The following is a 21,936-nucleotide window of genomic DNA, read 5'->3' on the forward strand; positions in this document are numbered from 1 at the left end:
AGTTGACGTTTATACTATTAATGACAGCAAGCGATGTCAAAAATCAGCTGTTTGTTAATGTTGGTCTATTTAGTTTAATTTAGTAATAAATAATAAAATAAGTAATTCCTGCATCGGAATCCGTCTATTAAAAAAAAAAGAACGAAAATAATGAAGAAATATAACTATTATTATTATTACTAAACCCAAATAAACCCTTCAATTATACAAGGGCTTTTTGTATTGATCTTGTAAAAATCGCTTTTCAATAATGGAATTCACAGTGCAAAATTTAGAAGAAGCAGTCGCGCTATTTTATAGAGCCGAGGCAAACCAACAAGCGGAGGCTCATCAGTGGCTCAATGAAGCGCAAAATTCGCGACAAGCGTGGTCTTTTGTATGGGACCTTCTTGACCCTCAGAGGGTAAGTGAAGATTTGTTTAGAGAACTGTACAAATTGTGTTCTTCAGTTATTAATATACACTTTGTTATTTTCCCAGTCCAGTAAGTCTCATAGCTGTGAGAATTTTCTTTATCATATGCAAAAAGCTAACAATGGATAGTGCATGATACCATATAAGTTGAAATACATATTTCTGACTGGAGTTGATTTGCTTCCTTTTTGGATGAATCTATATTACATATTTCCTCATTATCTGTTAACACTTTTAAGTTTTCATTTATTGTAGTACCTATACTGTGTTAGTTTATGTGCAGGGTGGAGAGAGCAGAGCCTGAGCTCTGGTTATGTTATCATCAGGTTTTTGGATTAGGCACTTATTTAAGAAATGTTTTTCCAAGAGATATAAGATTTTGTAGAATTTAATAGCCATAGATGTTTTAATGAGAGATAATTAAAAAATAAAATAATCAAATGCAAAGAAATACTAGTAATATTTCCTATACTAAAGCTCTTCTCTCTTCTACAGTGATTTAATCTTTATATAAATATTTAATAAGTGATAAGGAAATATACATTTTTGGGCTAGAATTTTCAGGTGCAATTTTTTGCTGCCACCACCTTACATACCAAACTAATGAAACACTGGGATGAAGTGCCAGAAGACCACTATGAATACCTTAAAAAGAAAATACTGGAAGCCATTGTTAACTATGCAATGGGGCCAAAAATTGTATTAAATCGACTTTGTATTGCTGTAAGTTTCTTCCATTATACAAATTAATATGTACAAAAATTGATGGGGTTGCAGTTGTCAGCATATGTAATTCACACTATACCAACCCATTGGCCCAATGCTTTTGAGGAGCTGGTGTCCAGTTTTCAGCCTCACAATCTACCAACTATTGAATCAGAGAGGGTTATTTGGATTTTACTTGAAATTTTAACAGTTATTCCTGAAGAGGTAAGATTGCTTTTAATGGAATTGTAGTTTTGTTTTCTAATAAGGTAGGTATTGAGAAAATCACATTTTAAACACATTTCAGTTCCAAAGTACAACTTTATCTAGAGTTCAAAGAAATAGAGTTCGAACAGTGCTCCAAGAGGTATCAAAAGATATTCTAAAAGTAGTAGAAATGTGTTTGATGCCTCTCCCAGATAAAGGGTAATTGTGGTTATTTTTATAGCAAAAAGATTATTTGATGCATTTTAGATTTGATATGATGAATTTAACAACTTACCTAACAGCAGCCAGATGTGGCTCAGCTTGGATGCAACCTGGTGGTTTGAATATACAAGAATGTGACTCAATTTGCAATCTTTTAATTGATCTTATTTGCTATGTTTATTGGTGAGTATTACAAATTTTCCAATGTCTTATTTTGAAAAGTATGGTATTTCAGGAATAAAAGTGACCCAGAATGTCTGTCTGGTGAAGAAATGGAACTGTCTGAAGTGGCTGTTGAGGCTCTAACTGCCATAGTGCAGCATCCAGATACTTCAAAGTACACATATAATGTTACCAAGTTTGTGGCTAGTATGCTTTATAAGTTTGAGAAAATAATTGATACTGAGATTCAAACTAGTTCATTAAATAAGGTAATTGATTAATCTCGAGGTTCAACAGAATTGAGACTAAAAGGCTGATTAATTTTTAGGATGTTATTACTAATTTGTATGGCCTTATTATTACTGTCGCAGACTCGCATTCAAAAATCTTTATTGATAATCTGAGATCTGGTAATACTGATGGACAAAGGATTAGTTTTGACCTCTTCAGTTCAATATTAAAATGTACAAATTTGCCTGGGCTTTATCCTACTGATGAATCCAGCAGTACCATGACCTTTGGTTTCTGGTACACTTTGCAAGTAAATTTGCAGTAACTTCAACAGTTTCATTAATTTAATTCTAAAATTTTAGGAAGATATTCTGTCCTTTTTCACGGCCGACTGCCCGAAATTACTGCTGATGGTCAAACCCTACTATAGGGAATTAGTGTGTGTTCTTTTAAGGAAATCTATGCTTCCTCTAGTAGATGATACTAGTTGGACGTTAGACGATAAAGAGGTATTTCGCTGCTACAGACAGGATATCGCAGACACTTACATCTATTGCTATAATACATTAAATCTGGAAATGCTGGATATTTTAAGCGTGAAACTGAACGAAGTTCTTAATAAGGAAGGACGGGATTCAAGCCAACCAAAATGGAATGAAATAGAGACATGTTTGCATGCGTTTTACGCCATTGCAGAAAGTATTGAAATGGAGAATTTGTACCTGCCTAAATTGATGGAGACTATAAAGGAAATCCCATTTAGCGATTTGCATGTGAAGGTTTTGGGCACAGCATTAGAAACAATAGGTAAAATTTGATCTTTAACAGTGATAAAAAAATTACCCACTATCTTTCTATGTTTTTGTATCTCCTTTTTTTATTTTTTATTTATTTATCATTTAGGTGCCTATTCTGAGTGGCTCACTGATCACCCTGAACTTTTGGGCAATGTCCTACCTCTTGTAATATCATGCCTAGGAAATCCAGAAGTATCAACTAGTGCCACATTAGCATTGAAAGACATTACCCATAGTTGCCAGAAATTGGTTCTGCCCTATGTAGATCATATTCTAATTACAGCACAGGTAAGTTTATATTTAACATTAAGCTAATATCAATAGAAGCCTATTTCAACGTTTTGATGGAGTTTAGCTTGCAGGTAAAGTTAACAATATATTAATAATATGATCCTAAAAAATGTATGAGAAATAGTTCCTACCAACATCTAATTTTACCAATAATTATAAACTGTAGTACTAAAAAAACACCTGTGAATGATCATAAAATTTTGCATCTTTCATTAATTGTATCAGTATCGTATGTCATATTTTGCCGAGTAGATATACGAAATAAAATTATTTTATTTCAGGTAATAAAAATATATTTCATAAAATTAAAATACTATATTTTACAATATCACGTAATCAAACGCCTAAGACTCTTCAGTGCCTGCTGCATCATCTGGTAAAGTCAAAGTTACAGGCTCCCTCACGAGTGACAGTAATTTATCTAATTTCATACACTGTAAAGTCCACTGATCCAAATGTTGCTGCTTCTTTGGGGCTTTGCACGGTATCCTTAAGTTGGGTGACAGTTTCAATGTTGTCACACATCCTTTATCATCCCCCACAATGATAATCGGCAATTTCGGATTAAACGAAATCCTGGTCAGTTTATTACGTCTCCTCGATACTACTGCCTGAACACATATCGGCTTGTATTTGTTGACGTTTAAATCAAAAACGTACACTTTCCCCTCGGTAGCGACCGCTGCGAAGACTGTAGATGAATACGGAGCCCATTTAACGTCCCCAACGCGATCTCCTAAATCGAAAACAAACAGAGGCTCTTTACGGTTGTCCTCCCATATTTTAACCCTCCAGTCTGAGCTACATGATATAAATATATCGGTATTATATCTGTTAAAGTCCAATCTGTCCACTGGAAGTAAATGAGCATTGTAAGTAAACACCGACATGGAACTGTAAACAGTGCTGCACTTGAATATCTGGCCCTCTTCAGTGCCCACCAAATACGTTAGAGGTTTTTTAGGGTGTAATCTAATGCAGGTGGCGCAGCCTTTCATCCTAAGATGGGTCCCATCAGGTCCAGGTACAGGTTCATTGTCCAGATATAAAGTCAGGATGGTAGTCACCACCATCTCGTTCTGCATCAAAACCCAGTTATTGATTAATCCGTCGGTGGCAACCGAATAGAAATTCAGTTCTCCGTCTGGAAGATCTGGGGCCCATTTTACCTCCCACACTACTCCTTTATGTTTGTTTTTCACGCTGTTGCTTTTATATGCTGGAGTTTTGCATGTTGTTTGCACGTTAAATACTTGCACATTACCATCATAAAGGCCTATGACCACCATGTAAGGATATTTGGGGTGAGTATCCACGCACATAACTCCCGAATCTGTCGTACATATATAGTCTGGAAAGGACGGATTTTTCAAAGTAAACATGCATACTGCGCCGTCAACTGTAGGCTTTAAAAAATCAAAAAAGCCAAAACAAACTTGAAACAAATCGTAGTAATAAGGATTCCATTCGAGGTCTGTGACAGTGTTTTTCTTGGTTTTTTCATAAGTGAATTTCCACAATGGCAGAAGCGTTCCTTCTTCCTCTCTGAATTCATCAGAAGGATCGTCCCAATATCTATAGTCTTTAGCAATGTCGTCGTAAGTATTTTGATTAATCATCCTCTCCAAAACCTTCCAGCAGTCCAGGACTCTGCCTTGAACAGCTTCACTTAGCTGCGCCCTACCCGGAGTTTTCTTCACTGCAAGTTGCCGCGATACCGGAGCTTTTTCTTTTTCTTTCTTCTCTCTTTCCAATTCCTTCTCGAGTTCTTGCGCTTCGAAATCTTTTTGATAATCGTCGTATATAACCCATTGCAGCACGTTCGCTGAAAAGGTGGCCATAGGCGGCGGGACCGTTTGTGTTTCTTGAGCCCTCATTAGATTGTTGTATGTTAGCGTAGCCCTCTCGCAAAAGTTAAACTGATTGGTCAATTTCCGTGGCTTCCCTCCTTTCATCGGCGCTTTGGTCGTTTCCACCTTAGCCTCACCCTCACCTTCTTCACCCTCCCCTTCAGGTTCCTCCTCTTGCTTATCATGTTTCGGAGCATCATCAGCTTCCTCATCCTTAGGCTCCACCATCTCACCTTCCTCCACATTTTCATCCACACCCTCAAATTTTGGTCCTTCTTGAACTTGCGCGAGAGCTTCGACTTCAATAGATGACTCCGACGAATTTTCAAAACTCTCAATGCCCTGCTCGATCATTTGCAATTGCGCTTCATCAGAATCCTTGCGTATGCATGTTCCTTGGGTCTCGTAGGCGATAACCATATTACCTGGAGGAGGTAAACTTACGAACTCACCTGAGGCAAAATTGAATTCCACCAAGCTGTTTGGTAGTTCAGCTTTGGCGGATGACAATTGCTTAGCGACGATTTCCTTCAGCTCCGACTCTGTTAAATCTAGCTGACTTTTCGGTTTAAGAAGTTGCTTTCCTCTCTTCGATTCTTCTAAATCATCGTACATGTCCGCGCTGGATTTGACAACTTTTTTGAGAGCATACACTGATGCTTTGGCATTTTTTGGGAGGGGCATTTTCAGAATTTTTTAATTTACACGCAAGTGACGTGCCGACTCAATATGATGAGACTTAAAATATAGGCGTTGATTCCGGAAACATTTAATTAGGTGGTTAATTAGATCTACGAGGTTATCGATACGGTAGGTTTTTTGTTTGAATTCTATTTTTGGGGAAAAAATTTATGACTACGTTTTCTCAGAGAACACCTAACAGAACGGAGAAAGTAAAATAAAACGGAAATACGGCTTTATATCCAGTAAGTGTTATCTTTATTAAATCAATATTCATATTACCAAGACAACTTTCCACGACTTGCAGAGAAATATTTACGGGGGCTCTTTCATTGTTTTACACCTTACACTATCTCTATATTAATAGCGGGCCTTAAGAAATTTTAAATGGCACTTTGAATGCAAAACTAAATTTAAAATAAATTAAATATAATTTGAGATCAATGGCTATGCCTAAGAAATTATGAAAACCTGCAGTATGTTGTTTACAGGTAGTTATCCAAAGTGGTTCCTTAAAGTTAACGGACAGCAAAAGACTGATGTACAGTATAGGTAGAGTTCTAAGCATTATGCCCATGAATAGAGTAATGGAATATCTGAACGTAACTCTAGCTCCCACTTTCGAGGAAATTCAGAAACTAGTTCTACAGGAACCGGTAAAGCAATTTCTCCACATCTCTCAAGTTGAACTACTAAATAACGTTATTTTAGTCTCCGAGTGTTGCAATGTCTTTGATATCACGCCTCAAACTTCTATCAGCCCTCTTTAACTCTCTTTACATCGAACCAGAGCCGGGAGTGAGCGTAGAGCAGCCTGTGTATCTTATAATGAAAAATACCATGTCGTTTTATAAGAAAATTGCCGAGAATTATTGTGATGATATGGATGTAATGTTGGTAAGCTTGAAAAAAGGAGATATGTTTGATTTTACAGGATTTTGCCCTATAGGATTTAAGCATGTTGTTTAAATACGTCTTGACTACTTTAAAAGATGATTGCAAGCCCTTAATAGAAGATATCCTGCAGATAATAGTGAGAATATACATAGATCGTCCTCAGATGCACATTTTAGTAGTGGCTAAGACCGTAAGTTTCTATACATTTAACACGTATATTGGTTAGTATCTTGGTTTCTGTGACATTTAAATACCGGATACACTTATCAGTACTTTCGCCTAATGACCTTAAATAAACGTATAGTCGAATTTCGGTGTGTTCCAGGTTTTGATATTATTTGGAAAAGAACCAGGTTTATATACGATTAATCAACAGCTAGTACAAGAAATATGCAACAGAACTTTACTTCTTTGTTCTGAGAGTAATAACAAAAATCAGCTGTCCGATATAGCAGACGTTTTAGAAGGGTTCTTTATCCTGCTAACGAATCTAATCAAGAAAGTTCCTCAGCTGCTGTTTGCCAATAAATTGGATACCGCCGCGTTATTTCAATGTGGTACTTGAGTTCATTGGATCGAAACATTTTTCAATCCTGAATAATTTTTTTTTCAGCTATATTATGCCTAGTTTTACCAGAAACTCAGACTGTAAAAGCAGTTTCCAGTTTTCTAGTAAATTTTATCACTCAAAGTAGGGAAATGTCGCAGGTGGATATAGTGCAAACTTACGGGGAAAGTCTGGTGTTAAGAATACTTTTAAATTTAGGTAGGCCTTGTGAGATGTTCCATATAACCTTTTAATTTTTTGTTTTTGCAGGAAGTACCACCCCTCGTTCGAGCATAGACCTTTTAAGTGATATACTTTTAGCGTTAAACAAGAAATACTGTGATAATTTAAGCCGGTGGTTGAACTCACTTTTAACCCAAGAGAATTTTCCGTCTCCAAGAATAAGTGCTCAACAAAAAAACAATTTTATTAAAATAGTGTTAAGGTGCGTATTTCAAAGCTAATATTAGCTAGAGCTAAAGGAAATTATTTTTCAGGGAGAAAGCCAACAAAATGAGACTCTGTCAATCGGTATTAGAATTCGCCTTAACTTGTAGGGGAATGTTGAAACATGATAGCACCTTACCATAGATTATAAGTCAGGTCATATTATAAATAAGAAAAATTGAAATGTATAAAAATGATTTTAAACAAACGTACGAAGCCTCTTTATTGTTCATATGTAATTCGATTATTTATGAAGTCCCTTCTTTATTCTTCTTAGTAGAGCATGCACAGTATCTATATAGTTAGTCACTTACAATTCAATTCAAAGTCGATATCTGTTCAAAATTGCATTTTCAACGATCTATTCCGTATATCCTCTTAAAAAGTGAATGATCCAAAAATCCACATTTTATGATACTAAAGTTTTTTTCTTTATTTCCGGGGTGCGATTCAAGTTACGAAAAGGTTATCAAAAATACCTTTATTCTCGATGCATCGACGACAAAACAAAATCAGATACAAATGAATTTAACCCACATTTCTATTGAAAATCAAGAAACATGTTTTTATTTACTGATATTTTCGGTTTTTGATGCATAAATATAATGAGTACACTTTAATACCATTATCAATAAGAAAACATTAATATTGTGTTGAAAAAGATGTAACTTTACATTTTGCGGTCATTTGCTCTAACTTAGAGTGGTGATACATAAGTGAAGTTTACAATTTTTTTAGAAAAGTATTTTTTTTATTACAAATTTAGTGATTTACTATTAAAACAGTAGTTAAAATCACTTTTGACCCAAGAAAATCTTTCATCTCTGAGTTTAAATCAGAATTTAATAACTAAATTAAAGTAACTAGCGTTTTATTGCTCTTCTGCTATGCCATATTTATTAAGAAGTTCTTGCTTTCTTCTCCTTAATAAGGCCTGCTCGATGTCTTGTTGAGAGGGCACAGGAACGTGGGCTACAAATCTTTGTTGGGATCCATCTAGGAGTGGATGTTGTGGCTCTTCTTCTGGCTGAGGCTAAAGTAAAAAATCACATAAAGATTGGCCTACTTTTTTGTAACACTTTAAATAATATATAACTTGATAAATATACCTCTCTTTCTGCATATATATTAACCTCTTCTACCTCTTCCTCTGAAGACTGGTCTGTAGACATTTTTGCCTCTTTTTTTGACTTCCAATCAGATACAGATTTTTGGATAGCTGTAAAGAAATATTAGTAGAAGTATAAATAAAACACTGGTTTAAACATATTCTACCTGATTTTTCAGCTTGTAGTTCTAATGGTATTAAAATACCATCATCATCATCCATATAGCCATAATAATCAGCATCAATATCTTTCATTAATTCTGCCCTGGTCTTTCTAGGAGGGGGAGGAGGTTCCTGTTCAAATAACTCCCTGACACCTTTAATGCAAATGAAAGTAACAAATTCAGGTATTATTTAAATAATGTCTTGCCTGGTAATTCTTTTGCAGCCCCAAAATACTTATAACCCCTATTTCCAGGTACTTCTTTCCCTTCGTGATCTAACATGCGAGGTCCTACTTTTTGATAATCAGGGCCCCCTACTTCTTTTATTTGATCTTCCCAATGCCTTTTCTCTCTTAGCAGTTTATTAATTTCATCATTTAAATCTCTTATTCTGAATTCTCCTAAACCTGCATTTTGGATTTGAGCCACTTTTTGTGCAATTTCTCTGATAATCTGCATTCTCCATTTCTCACATGCATACAAGCTTTTACAGTCTGATGCCAAGTAAGGTCTTCTCTTCTTCACCTTTTCAAGTTCTCCTGATTGGGCTGCCCTCCATCGAGCTAATGTTGTCCTATCAATTCAAAGTAATTAAAGTGAATGTAAAATAAATACGGACATATTGGAGATTACACCTCTCAAATTTCAGAGGTTGTATCAAGATTTGCTGCAAAGTATTCCTAAATATTTTCAGAATTATTGTGACTTCTCACCAATAGAGGGTTCCCAAAGGAGGAATATTCAATTTTTTTTTAATCGTCGAAAATCCTTTCATTGCAGGTAAAAACTAACTTATTTTTCTTTACTGAGTGTACTTGTGCAGAGTAGTTTGGCACAAAAATATTTAACTACATCAGCAAAGGAGCTAAATATAGATTGTCCATTTCTGCAAATTCTGACTATCGATGAATAGTTTAAATAAGACTAATTAAATTGTTTTATTAAAGTTTTTACTTACATTGCCTTCTCTGCATTTCGAGCCTAAAAAAGTTAATGCAGTAAGTAAATTTGAAGTTAATGGTTCGGAAATATACAATACTAACCATATTGTTCCCAGACGATAGGGTTTAAATTTGCAGTTAGCTGAAATGAAAATTTACTAGTTAAAGAGTGGAAAATGTATAGGAAATCGCAAGAAATATAAATGACATCCGATGCTTATTCCAAGATTTAATAATATTCTTGTTTAAAGCTAAAGGAAAAATGTTAATAGCGCTAAATTATTATTAAAATATAAATTGAAATACTCTAAAAATTAATACAAATTACAGAAAATGTGAAAATGTATCAAAAAATTAAACACAAACAACAATTTGAGGTTATGACATAAGTATATATGAAGCAACATATAATTCGACATGAAGTGGCAACATCGCATGTATCAATGAATATATAACGATTAAGTACCACTACAATTCAATTCAAAATTGAGAAACTCTTAATCCATTCTCTATAGCTATAATAATTATTTAAAAATCATAAATTTAAAAGGATGGGCATGTGAGAAAATACATTTTTCTTCTTTAATAGAAAGTATATAGGAATTACAATAATATAAATATCTAATTGGCACTGCAACAGATTTTTCCAACATTTCTATTTGTTTTTTGATTTGGTCGTCGCATACCTAAAAAAATTAAATTAAAATTAAACTAAAATTAAACGATTTTTCAAGGTGAATTTTTTAAAACTTTGCAAGGAAAACCATTAGACTATTTAAAATGAAATTTTGGGACATTAATATGTTAGAAGAGAATTGTATTTGGACGTCGTAATTGAAATTTTATGACAAATATCGAACGACATGATATAATTCGCACTGTATAATAATTAATAATACACATATTTTTACTTACCACTTAAATGATGACCTATAATAATGTCTTTATTGCTATTATGAGAGTTTCCACTTTGAGTAACTTTGTCAAAACACAAAGCTGCAATCCGTCGAAAAAGTTTAGAAACGTTTTTCCCAGTTTTGGAGGAAACACTCCAATACTCAGCATTTAATTCTTTAGCAAATTTAAGTGCGTGTAGTTTCATATTAGAATAGACCGCACGATCCTGTAATTGGAAGGATGAAAAATCTGTAGAAAGGGTTTAATTCAACGACTTCGTATTTAAATTTACCAGTAAATCTCTTTTTGAGCCCACTAGAAATATAAAAGGATGCAATTCCGTGCTGGCCAATGTTTCGGAGGCCCATTTTTTACAATTAGCGAGACTCTCGCAGTTTGTGAGGTCGAACATTAAAATTACCGCTAAAATATATATCACAATTTATATACGAACTCACTTCAACTTACAATTCTTTCATTTTAAATCTATTTATTTTTACCGTTAGCCCCTCGGTAATATGATTGAGCAATGCTTTTAAACCTCTCTTGTCCAGCAGTATCCCAACTAAAAAGATGATTGAATAATTATTTAATTGTTTATTGTAAGGCGCAAATTTGATGATCAATAATGCTCTAAAGCTTCTATGAGATTTAAAATTTTTTATGGGGTACAACTTACATTTGAAGATTAAAAGGGGAATCTAAAACTAAGAATTTTTCCAGCTCAAAGTCTACTCCTATGGTTGCTTTGTAATTGCTATCGAAATAATGTCTACAAAACCTATAAAAAACGGATGAAATTTTCATTTGAGAACGAAAAATACATAAGATATAAGGCACAAGAAAAAAAATGAGAAGTAAATGTTAAATGTATGTATATTAGCACTCAATCTCATGTAGTGGGAAGAAGTTAAGATAAAATCCATCAGATTTTTGATTGTCTTCATTATATACATTTTAAGTAAACAATAGCATGGAATGTGTCAATGTGTTTTACATTACTCGTGTTTTTAAAGATATTTATATTAATTATATTACCTATTGATTAAACATGTTTTCCCCACAGATACATCTCCCACTAAAATACATTTACTGTTGTTTATCCAAGAGTCTTCTGTACAGTTTCTCTTTTTCCATTCTTGCAAGCAAATCCTTTTTGTTAAATCACTGAAATCTGGCTGCACATAGGGTGTAGCTTCTAATGAATATGGCACAGGAAATTTATTTATTATATCGTGTTCTAGAAAAATATCTTCCATTTTATTCCAGAACTGTTAAATTTTGCACCTTGTCGAATATATCTCACCTTATATATTCATTCACGTGTTTTTTCAAGCGTAAAATGGATTAATCGGCAATGAAAAGCAGATGTAAAGAATGTTTGCATCGTCCTTTTCAAGTAATTAAAATTTAAAATTTACGCGCCATATGGCGCACGTCACTTCCTATTGTCAAAATTGTCAATTGTGAAGTCAGTTTCCGTGTGTCAGAACAATTTGAGGTTATTATCCTTTTTGTGAGATTTTTCCAGGATAATGGCACCTTCCAAACCGAAATCAGGAGAAAAACCTGGTAAGTATAGTTAATTACCAAGTTCAAAAGGTTGTAAAATATTGATCATAAACCGTTTTGGTTCTATATATTTAAAAATGCATCCAAAGCCCTCAGGGGATCGAAGAAAACATGAACCAATGCATGCCAAACTTGCAACCACATGGCCATACAGTAAAAGCTACGTTATTTACTAGAACGAAATATGTTATAACTATTGATACCCGGACTTTTAAATTTGAGCATCGTTTTCTTCGCAATAATTGGCTCATGCTTAAGTTCTTAATTTTTTGTTTGTTGGAAGAAATAAATATGTGATAAGTCAAATGTTTTACAGCGGGTAAAAAGGAAGAGAAAAAGAAGCCCGCTTCAGCGCCAGCAGCAGCCAGTGCCGCTTCTGGGTCCTCTTCAAAAACTCCTGCACCGGCTCCTAAAGCTGCTGCCAAAGTCGCCAGTAGTTCATCTACCAAGCAAGCAGAAAAAAAACCCACAGGGAAGGCTGCTTCCAAAGGAAGTGCTAAGACCCCAGCTGCAGCACCTAAGGCTGCAAAGGCCGCCACTGGTAAGGCAGCACCAAAGGGAGCTGCCAAGACAGCTAAAAGTATGATTTAAGGGAAAGTATCTAAGACGTTCTAATAATTCAACTGTTGTGATTACTATAGGTGCTGCCAAGCCTACTGCTAAAGGTGCAGCTGCCAAGAAAGCTGCATCAGTTTTTAATACAGTTTTACCTGTGAGTAAAGCTGTATTAAAAACTAAATCGCTCCAAAAAGGTGCTCGGGGCGAAATATTTCCAAAAGGTGTTCCTGCTGTAGGGAAAGCAGGAAAGCCTTTTGAAACCGCTTTCTTTCCCAAGAAAGCTGCTTCAAAGCAACAAAAGTTGACTGGGAAGGTGGTTGGTGGCAAGAAAGTTGCACAGTCTGCTCCAGCTGTTGCTAAAGCTTTGAATGTCAAGAGAAAGGTAAATGATTTAAAGAAAAAATATTTTACAGTCATCCATGTTGAATCGTCTCTTTTATGTGTGACTTTTTTCATTTATAGGTTATAAAAGGACCTCATGGAACTAGAAAGAGGATACTGAGAACATCTGTACACTTCCATAGACCCACCACTTTAAGACCTCCAAGGCAACCAAAATATCCAAGGAAGAGTGTCCCTACAAGGTGAGTAACATGGTTCATTGTGTCAATTTTCTATATGCTAAAACGGTAACATTCTGTATTGACAGACTTTTATATGTTGTACTGCTATGTATTACAGTAAATTAATAATATTTGAGTTAAGAAATAATAGACATATACCCAAAGATAGTTCATTATGTTTATCTTATGCAGTAAAGTTAACTATTTGGCAACTCCTAAGATTAATAATGAATGATATACTATCTTCAAATGCATTTGAATGAGACATAACTATTATTTTTTATTTTGCTTCAAATTTCAAATAATTGCAAAATTTGTTACTCCTTTGAAGAGGGTTATTATTTCTCGACCTATTTAATTTTCTACTTATGTCACAATTTGGCAGGTCTCGTATGGACGCATACAACATCATTAAGTACCCACTGACAACGGAAGCGGCGATGAAAAAAATTGAAGACAACAATACCTTGGTGTTTTTGGTCCACACCAGATCCAACAAACATCATATCAGGGCTGCTGTTAAGAAGTTGTATGACATCAATGTTGCTAAAGTAAACACCTTAATAAGGCCCGACGGTAAGAAGAAGGCGTACGTCAGGCTGGCCAGGGACTATGATGCGCTGGACGTAGCCAACAAAATTGGAATTATTTAAGCGCTTTGTGGTTTGTTTATTTTAATACATAAGTAAATTGAAAAGTGGAGAAAATGTATTGTTTGTTTCATTACATCACATCTTATTGTGAGGCTACTATAAAACCTAAAAAGGAAAAGAAGGAAAAAGTTTATTTGCAAGCAGCAGACAAGATTCTTACAGTGCTGTTTTGAAAATTTTACCTTTTAATATTAGCAAATTGTAAAAAAAAGTGATAGAAAAAGATAATATTGCACCCTGAATCTGCATTACAAGAATAATGGCAGGAATGGATTTCTATCAAAATAGACAAGAGTGATATGATCTTAATTTTCATTTTCACAATGCTGTTTAAAGAAGTTTTTTAAGTAACATGTATTGTTATTTTTATTTTCCATGTGGTGTTCACATAAATTATGTATGTAAACTAACAATGGATGCCAAATGGCTATTCACCACTTAGATATATGTAGGTATCCAGTAATTGCTCTGTGTACCTCTTGTGAGGGACAAATAATTATGAAACTAAAATTTGATAAATCTTTTATTTTTAAAAAATAAAATAACAAATAGCTGCTATAAATATGTAGTAATATGATTCCATTAACACTATCATTATTAAATATTACAACAAAGCATCCAACAGGAGATATATTTCCTCTATCTATAAAGTATCATTCACATGTCTTCTAGTTTTCTAAGATACATTATCCTAAAATTAAGGATCAAAACGAATTTAACCTTCCAAGTTTAAAACTAAGAAGTATTCAATTAAATTTGCAAAATAAAAGCATGACATACATCTGTATTTAAAAATTACTGAAGCTGCACTTTTTCATCAGGTTTTGGAATATAAATGCTCTCTGTCCTCTGATCGTGTTTTGCAGCTATTCTTGACACTGTCAATAAAAAATCTGACAGTCTATTTAAATATACTAAAACCTCTCTGTCTAATTTTTCACTTTGGACCAAAGGGCATATAACACGTTCAGTTTTCCTACAGATTGATCTGGCTACATGAAGGGAGGCACTTGGAACTCCACCTCCCTAAATAAATAAATACAAATATTGTATTCATTTACTAATCAAGTACACATACTGGAATAATATATTGTTCTACAGGTGGTAATTGTTTAGCATATTCTGAAATCCAGTCCTCTAATTCTTTAGTATAAACTGGGGGTATAGCCACCTTACTATTTCGAGATATTGCAGTGCTGATATCAATAATAATAGTTTGGATTCTTTTTAATTTGTCTGTGTACTGATGTTCTGCCTCATTTGCATGTTCCCTTGCAAGTCTAAAAGGCTTAGTTTGCAAAATTTCTTAGAGGTTTAGTGCACAATAGATTTTTTTACCCAATATAACTCAGCAATTCTTCAGCAGCTCCTATTGCATTGAAAATAGGACTGTCTTTTGGCAGAATGTCTCCAGTAATTGTCTTTGAATTTCCATTATCTCCCTCCCTGCTAAATATCTCCTGGCAATATTCTTTACTTAAACCTTCTTTTGGGATCTGTCTCTGAGTATCAGCACATTTTTCTGAGCTGAACTTAATATTTGTACACAACAAAGTATTTTACACTTATGCAAACAGACTTACCCCTTCTTGGTGCAAAAGTTACAAATCTGATATAGAGATCGGGAGCTAACAAATTTTCGAAAGACCATGTTGAGCGAAATATGCAATTTAATTTATTTTGTGCTTTAAAAAAGCTTTAGCCTAACCTAAAAAAATGACATTTTAGAAATGAAAATCACAGGTTGTGATTTATTATTTCGTTTTCTTTGAACTGATATTTGGCGTTAAGGTCATATTCTAACCTTATTTAGTGGATGTATTTGAATAGAGAAATACAATGCCTATAGGGGAAAGGAAATAAATCCGACTGGCTGAACGTTGTTGAGCATGAACACATATGCGTGTGTCAAAAAAATCAACAAGCCTGATTAATTAATATACATAAAATTTATTTATTTAATAATACGTATGGTTATGGTTTTCTTTAGTAGAATTTTTACGTGTATACAACGATTCAACACAAAATATGAAGGAAATGAAGGCATGAAATTGTACCGATATCTGCTAAGGCAATGTCAGAAACTACCTAAAGGTCCGAAAGAACATTATAGATTTATGGTGAAACAGGTTTGTATCTTGTTCTAAAGAAATTAGGGCTGCAGTATTTACATAAGAAAATCCTCAAACACGTGGTAGTGCTTCTTCATCACTGTCATTATGATTGCCAAGTTTCTTAAATAACTTTGTGTTCTTTTATAAATATTTAATTTTTACTCCTATTTGGAAACTTCTTTGCAATGGACCCAATTTTATGGCATTTAATGATTTCTCACAATATGGAAGATATATTATATTATAAACCTAATACAAGTTTTCTATACTTCTTTTTAAAAGAAAAATAATTGGTATAAACTGCATTCCTTTATTATTGTTTTTAGACATTTTTCTTTAAAATGATGCCAAGGAAACACATTACTTTTTTATTATCTCTTCTGGACTATGAGAAAATTTTAAATCCCATCAAATTTTTACTCCCTGTACATAATATTTTACTTACTTTTATATGATTTCTCCTTATCATTATTCTTCCATTTTAGAGTTTCAAACAACATGTCAAGGAATCGGATCCAGAAAGAGTGAAGGAAATAATTAAGAGATCTTATGAGGATTCTGAGTGGATATTAAAGAAGGTAAACTACTATAAATAACCCAAGCATAATCTATTTTTTAACTTGACATATTTGTTTTGCAGTATCTTGGAAAGTAATTTATTTATTCGGGATGTTTCCAATACCATTAGCAATGAGTTCTACCACTATACCCCTAGAAAAATTTTGGGACGCAGTTTTTCTATATTTTAATCGCCCGCATCTTATTAATCGCAAAATCATTACTACTTCTGTAAATTCATATTTTGAAGTTAGATTTGATTCAAATGGCTTAAAATTGCATGAGCTTATAAATAGAGCAGCTGTGTTGTATGAAGCAAGGAATTTTAGGAACATATCAGCTGATGATATAAAAAAAAACTTTTTAAAAAATTTACTCTATTGCTATGACAATAATCTAGAATTAAATGACGTATCCTTTGAAAATGTAAAGATTGCTCATAAGGGGACATTTTTATGCACAAGAATATTGTTTCCACGAATCAAGAACAGCCCCAATGCAATTGAAATAGTAATACTTGACAAAGAATATAACAAGGCAACATTCTTGGCAGTAACTGATTCAGAAAGGGTATTGATTGCCCCATCATGTCCGTACGAAATAGAGCTAACAAATTCTTCAAATTTAAGAGTTAATGTTCCTACATTTGAAGATGCAGATACTGCCCATGCTCAATGGCTAGCCGATAAATTGTTTTCAAAGCTTGTAAAGTGGGCAGCTGAAGATCTTAATGAAGGAAAAATTCACTCTTTATCATTAATTAATTCTGAGGAATATTGTTTTATGTATAATAGGCTAAAAGAATGTTATGGAGTAACACTTGTTCAGGTAATTACTGTAGTATTTTGTAAGGTTTAAACACGTTATTTTTCAATTTTGCTTTTATAGGATTGGCCAAAAAAGTCAGGCACCGATCCACAAAAATACGTCTTTGAAGATATTGCTATAGCTAGCTATTTGATGTGCTTGTGGAAGAATGAAAAGGACGTTAATTTTGTCGATTGTGGATGTGGAAATGGACTTTTAGTTCATTTGTTAAATAAGGAGGGTTATAATGGTTATGGAATTGATGTTAGAGCAAGACCTACATGGGATCTCTATGATAAGTCTACAATACTTCAGGCAAGATTATTTGTTACAGATAATATAACAACTTCATCTAAATTTAATTACAAATAATTGCTTTAGGTGGATACAATAGGGCCTGAGTCAACTTTCCCTTCAGCTACTTGGTTAATTGGAAATCACTCAGATGAATTAACACCTTGGATTCCAGTGGTAGCTCTAAAATCTGAAGCAAACTTTTTTGTTCTCCCTTGCTGCCCTTATGATTTTAATGGCCAAAAACACATTCGGAAAAACACCTCAATTAGCGCCTATGCCGACTACTTAACATATATTGAAGATATTTCAAAGTACTGTGGCTTTGAGTTGGCAATTGACAAATTACGAATACCATCAACTAAGAGAACTTGCTTGATTGGAAGGCGGAAAAGAATGTGCACAAACGATCGGGATAATACTTTAAAACGCGTAACAGATTTGGTAGAGTCTAAAATTTCTAAAAAATTTGTGCAGAAATCTGGAATTGAAAGAGTAAGAAATTGCACTCAATTAGACCAAAATCTTGTTTCAGACATCATAGCGATTTGCATTAGAACATTGTTATCACATGAGAATAATATACAGAAAGGTAATGGGGAACTATGGAACTTGGGGGGAAGTGTGAAAATTTCAAATCTCATACAAGAAATTCCAAAGAATCTGTTGAGACAATTAAAACAAGAGTGTGGGGGACTACAGACAATTTTGAGGAATCATAGGTATTTGTTTGAGATGCAAAATGGTTTAGTAACAATGAGAGTGCCTGTAAACATTAAGGAAAGTGTGAAATATAAAGAAAAGAATTGTTGGTTTGAAAAAAATCATCCGCAGGGATGTTTATATGATAAGCAGAATTGTGGATACAAACACAAATAAAGAGTATTATATGTTAGAGTTTTACTACAATTCCTGTTAATCATTGAAATAAACATTACCTTCATTAATATCACAAGATTACTAATAAAAAAGACTGACAATTTTTTGCTGCTTCCACCTAGAAATATTCATCCCCTAATACCATTTCCTTATAAGACAAAACTTCAATGAGCCCTGTGCCTTTTGTCTCAGACTTTATCAGACCATCAATTTCTTTAAAAAGGCCAGGATCTACAACAAAAACTAAAGTTATTTGAGCTCCATCCTGTTCTTCACTCTCAATTTCCATGCTTTCCATATTCTTCAATTTATCTCTCAGCTTCTTAGCCTCCTTGCCACCAAAATTAACTTTCAATCTCATTTTTGCCCTTTCTATTGGTATTGAGTCACTTTCCTTTAACAATTTTATTACTGCCATGGCTTGCACTTTAGTGGTTTGATTGGGCTTAACTGAATAATGGGCGTCTTTCATAGCTTTCTCTATGATAGTGATGGGATATGGTCTTTTGAGTTCTGGATTTATGCACTTGTTGGCAACTGTGGTGGCAATGTCTTTGAACATTTGATCAATCTGACTTTGTCTCTCTTTATCTGATACTTGAAGTTCACCTTTTGCTAAGATTTGTTTGCATATTTCTGTCTGGTCCTCTATACCAAAAGCTTTAATTAGATCTTCCTTTTTTGCAACTTGCCCTTTTGAGACATTGACGAATACTGTGTGGGTTTGCAGCACTTCGTCTATATCTTTTTCCCTATAATTTGGTGACTATTAGCTATATTTCAATAATCATTTATGTAAAATTATAACTAACACTTGATTACGCCATGACACAACTTTATTTTTATAGCAGGCGACTTCAAATCGTTTACCTGCCTTCTTTATTCGCACTATAGCGACGTTGGTTAAACGAATTTGATTTGTTGGTGTGAATATTTTACTCATTTTAATAAAATTTTATTATGAACTGAAAATATTCCGAATCAAAACACGACTCAAAATTATAAAATGAAATTGAGGTTAAATAGTTAGATGCTGCCGATAGTAACGTTTACCTTACCACTTTTGACTATTATCTCATAGATGGAGACATCTAAGAGAAAAATTGTCAAGAAATTCCGATTTTTTATTGGTCCACCAGATAACATACGGCGCTTTGATTGGTTAGGGGCTCGTATTGAACTACTGAATGAACATGGCTGAATTGACGTTCCAAATATTTGCAAGTTAACGTCAAACTTCCTCATAAACCATAAACGAAAAATGTCCTGAAATTGTAAGAAATAAATACTGAAGATATGTGAAGTTGTGGTAGATTTTGATGTGAAACTGTTGTGCATTCGATGTCGTTCGTTGTGTTCATGTTCCTCCTTTGAAATATGGCTTTGGTTACCATTCAACGGAGCCCCAGTTCGAGCAGCTCTCCAAGTCAGGTAAGTGGCCTATTCAAAACAGGGGAATTCTACATTTGGTGCTAATTTTAACCAGCATTTTCATATATTACCAGTAATTTTTATGGTTTTATAAAATTAACTTGCTACGAAGCATATCTTCATATTTAAGGCATTTAAGCAGTTAAATTCCAATTATGTGGTGAAAATATCTCATATTAGATCAATCTTCTTATCATTAAAACAACACAAAGACTCGTTATACGTGTTTTCATTTAGGGAATGCATAGGTGTATTCAATATTAGACATAATAAACCTGCCTTTTTTTCTTGTCATCCTTATCTTCTTTCCTCAATACAAAATGAATAATTTATATAGTTTATATAAACAATGGAATTATCTGCTTTTGTTTATTTTTGTATTAGCGTTCCAAATTATTACCCTGAATGAATTATATTCAAGTAGGCACATAACTAATAAAAATAATTAAAACGCGCCAAAAAAAACTCTTATCTGTCAGCAGAGCAAAGTGAACAGTGAAATGTACTTAATTTTGATTTGTTGAAAATACCCAAAAACTCCAAGTGCTGTGGGGGATTCCCATTCTACTCGACTAGGGTGGATTGGTTTCCACTCTATCTAAATACAATAGTTTATTTAGCACCTGTTAGCACCATACATGAGAAATAAAAATAAACAATTCCTTGCATAAGTGATTAATCGATAAATTCAGTATAAAGGAAAAATAAGTGATAATAACAAAATGTGGCTTTAAGCATTAGTGCTGTTAGATTAGAACCTTTTTTCTCCAAACTTGAATCCACTAAACTTTTTTTGCAGCTTCCACAAGCAAAACATGTAAAAGTCAAAATCCCAATCAGAAAGGAATGACCAGTTAGAATAACTAAAGCATGCGCAGAAAAATAAAAATAATAGAAAATTAAACTCAAAAAGCATCACTAGCAGGTATATAAAACTGACTGCACCAACTAGGAAATATATTCAGCAATAAAACAGTTTTTGAAATAGGAAATACAATATGTTCATAACTTACAAATACAAAACCGCAAAAAAATGAATATATAAATTTCTTTTGTAAATGTGAGAAATTTTATGTTAGCAAAACCTCTGGTTTTTCGGAGAAGGGGATTGAAAGATACCAAAACTTTATGTAAAATAGCGAACATCTAGGATCAAATATACATATATTAGTAACGGTCACAGAATGAAATGAAACGATCGTTACTTCATTACCAAGGAATCATTATCCAAGTAGTGTAAAATCAAAGAAAGTGCGCCTATTTTACTTAATAAAAATCAGTATGTGGCCTTTTGATTAGTAAGCATGGATAATGCTTGGTTATCTATGCTTGAGCAAGAAGTTAATCTCAGACAAAAAAAGAAACTAAATGCTAAGAAATACCAGTTAGAGCAACGATCAACATAAGAATCAATTACCTCAAATTCCTAAGCCATTGATTTATGAGTGTTTTACTTTTTTTGCACATTCACAATTCATACACTTTAGTTGTTACTTTTGTATTTTTTCATAATTTTTATGTTAAATTTTGAAAACTCTAAAAGATTTATTCCTCAAACGTTCACACGGGTTTTCGTCCGAGCCCTAAGTAAAAGTTGAAGGTTTTTATTCTCAGTTGGATGTAAGTGAGAATAGTGTGCATTTTGACCGTTCCAACAATAACCATAACCAACTTGTATATGAGGCATTATTCCCAAACAGAATAAAAGAAAAAAAGGTTTTGTTAGGAATGTACCTAGCTGCCGAGGACACACAGGCACATCTAAGTCAATGGCTTTGCGAGTGAATTACGAGTTTTCAAGTTTTATTAACATGAATGCTTGAAAAGCTTCACATTTCCTCTCTCCGCGACAGTCACAAAGTTATCTCCTCCGTAGGTCCAACTTACGTAGGTGCACATAAAGGAACGCTTAATAAAAAATGATAAGAACTGACCTACATGCTTGCT

At 33.7% G+C, this 21,936-nt stretch overlaps 9 protein-coding genes across 10 annotated transcripts in view; 4 read left to right on the forward strand and 5 right to left on the reverse strand.

The window, feature by feature from the left end:
• The first annotated feature begins 64 nt into the window (after positions 1-64).
• cdm (importin-13-like protein cdm) lies at positions 65-7,658 on the forward strand. Its single transcript, XM_066287935.1, has 16 exons — positions 65-403; positions 969-1,136; positions 1,191-1,343; positions 1,426-1,544; positions 1,593-1,730; positions 1,783-1,978; positions 2,038-2,250; positions 2,303-2,747; positions 2,844-3,025; positions 6,051-6,215; positions 6,271-6,456; positions 6,509-6,646; positions 6,782-7,013; positions 7,070-7,222; positions 7,274-7,448; positions 7,501-7,658. Exons 1-16 carry the CDS (start codon positions 251-253, stop codon positions 7,592-7,594), a joined length of 2,910 nt encoding a protein of 969 aa, XP_066144032.1. The 5' UTR covers positions 65-250; the 3' UTR covers positions 7,595-7,658.
• On the reverse strand, positions 3,373-5,743 carry LOC136342295 (dynein intermediate chain 2, ciliary). The gene has a single exon (XM_066287969.1). The coding sequence runs from the start codon at positions 5,560-5,562 to the stop codon at positions 3,373-3,375; it is 2,190 nt and encodes a 729-aa protein (XP_066144066.1). The 5' UTR covers positions 5,563-5,743.
• A 315-nt stretch (positions 7,659-7,973) lies between the features above and the next one.
• Positions 7,974-9,994, reverse strand: LOC136342436 (pre-mRNA-splicing factor ISY1 homolog). The gene is made up of 6 exons (XM_066288251.1): positions 9,766-9,994; positions 9,681-9,703; positions 8,929-9,296; positions 8,726-8,875; positions 8,560-8,669; positions 7,974-8,483 (listed from the first exon to the last, which is right to left on the reverse strand). Exons 1-6 carry the CDS (start codon positions 9,766-9,768, stop codon positions 8,322-8,324), a joined length of 816 nt encoding a protein of 271 aa, XP_066144348.1. The 5' UTR covers positions 9,769-9,994; the 3' UTR covers positions 7,974-8,321.
• Positions 9,995-10,179: 185 nt separating this feature from the next.
• On the reverse strand, positions 10,180-11,819 carry LOC136342440 (ras-related protein Rab-34-like). Its single transcript, XM_066288265.1, has 6 exons — positions 11,599-11,819; positions 11,240-11,341; positions 11,061-11,125; positions 10,853-10,983; positions 10,579-10,786; positions 10,180-10,349 (listed from the first exon to the last, which is right to left on the reverse strand). Exons 1-6 carry the CDS (start codon positions 11,817-11,819, stop codon positions 10,285-10,287), a joined length of 792 nt encoding a protein of 263 aa, XP_066144362.1. The 3' UTR covers positions 10,180-10,284.
• Positions 11,820-11,999: 180 nt separating this feature from the next.
• RpL23A (ribosomal protein L23A) lies at positions 12,000-13,960 on the forward strand. The gene is made up of 5 exons (XM_066288168.1): positions 12,000-12,132; positions 12,449-12,712; positions 12,774-13,072; positions 13,153-13,274; positions 13,639-13,960. The coding sequence occupies exons 1-5, from the start codon at positions 12,096-12,098 to the stop codon at positions 13,904-13,906; spliced, it is 990 nt and encodes a 329-aa protein (XP_066144265.1). The 5' UTR covers positions 12,000-12,095; the 3' UTR covers positions 13,907-13,960.
• A 456-nt stretch (positions 13,961-14,416) lies between these two features.
• Positions 14,417-15,614, reverse strand: LOC136342461 (corrinoid adenosyltransferase MMAB-like). 2 transcript variants are annotated; one of them, XM_066288313.1, is made up of 5 exons: positions 15,490-15,614; positions 15,245-15,433; positions 15,083-15,186; positions 14,985-15,028; positions 14,417-14,932 (listed from the first exon to the last, which is right to left on the reverse strand). In XM_066288313.1, exons 1-5 carry the CDS (start codon positions 15,555-15,557, stop codon positions 14,702-14,704), a joined length of 636 nt encoding a protein of 211 aa, XP_066144410.1. In that variant the 5' UTR covers positions 15,558-15,614; the 3' UTR covers positions 14,417-14,701. The 2 variants fall into 2 exon arrangements, with proteins under 2 accessions (XP_066144410.1, XP_066144400.1); XM_066288303.1 differs by having other exon boundaries at positions 14,985-15,186.
• Positions 15,615-16,689: 1,075 nt separating this feature from the next.
• On the forward strand, positions 16,690-18,574 carry LOC136342354 (probable tRNA (uracil-O(2)-)-methyltransferase). The gene is made up of 3 exons (XM_066288075.1): positions 16,690-17,406; positions 17,467-17,700; positions 17,767-18,574. The coding sequence occupies exons 1-3, from the start codon at positions 16,690-16,692 to the stop codon at positions 18,556-18,558; spliced, it is 1,743 nt and encodes a 580-aa protein (XP_066144172.1). The 3' UTR covers positions 18,559-18,574.
• Sbds (SBDS ribosome maturation factor) lies at positions 18,565-19,585 on the reverse strand. Its single transcript, XM_066288279.1, has 2 exons — positions 19,371-19,585; positions 18,565-19,310 (listed from the first exon to the last, which is right to left on the reverse strand). The coding sequence occupies exons 1-2, from the start codon at positions 19,499-19,501 to the stop codon at positions 18,677-18,679; spliced, it is 765 nt and encodes a 254-aa protein (XP_066144376.1). The 5' UTR covers positions 19,502-19,585; the 3' UTR covers positions 18,565-18,676.
• A 197-nt stretch (positions 19,586-19,782) lies between these two features.
• ssh (Protein phosphatase Slingshot) overlaps positions 19,783-21,936 on the forward strand; it is a 61,722-nt gene continuing 59,568 nt past the window's right edge. The window contains exon 1 of the mRNA XM_066287880.1: positions 19,783-19,989. Within this exon, the coding sequence (XP_066143977.1) occupies positions 19,936-19,989 (54 nt within the window). The 5' untranslated portion in view covers positions 19,783-19,935. The remainder of the gene's footprint in view (positions 19,990-21,936) is intronic.

The sequence above is a fragment of the Euwallacea fornicatus genome, chromosome 1, assembly GCF_040115645.1.
Source record: "Euwallacea fornicatus isolate EFF26 chromosome 1, ASM4011564v1, whole genome shotgun sequence".
NCBI lineage: Eukaryota > Metazoa > Arthropoda > Insecta > Coleoptera > Curculionidae > Euwallacea > Euwallacea fornicatus.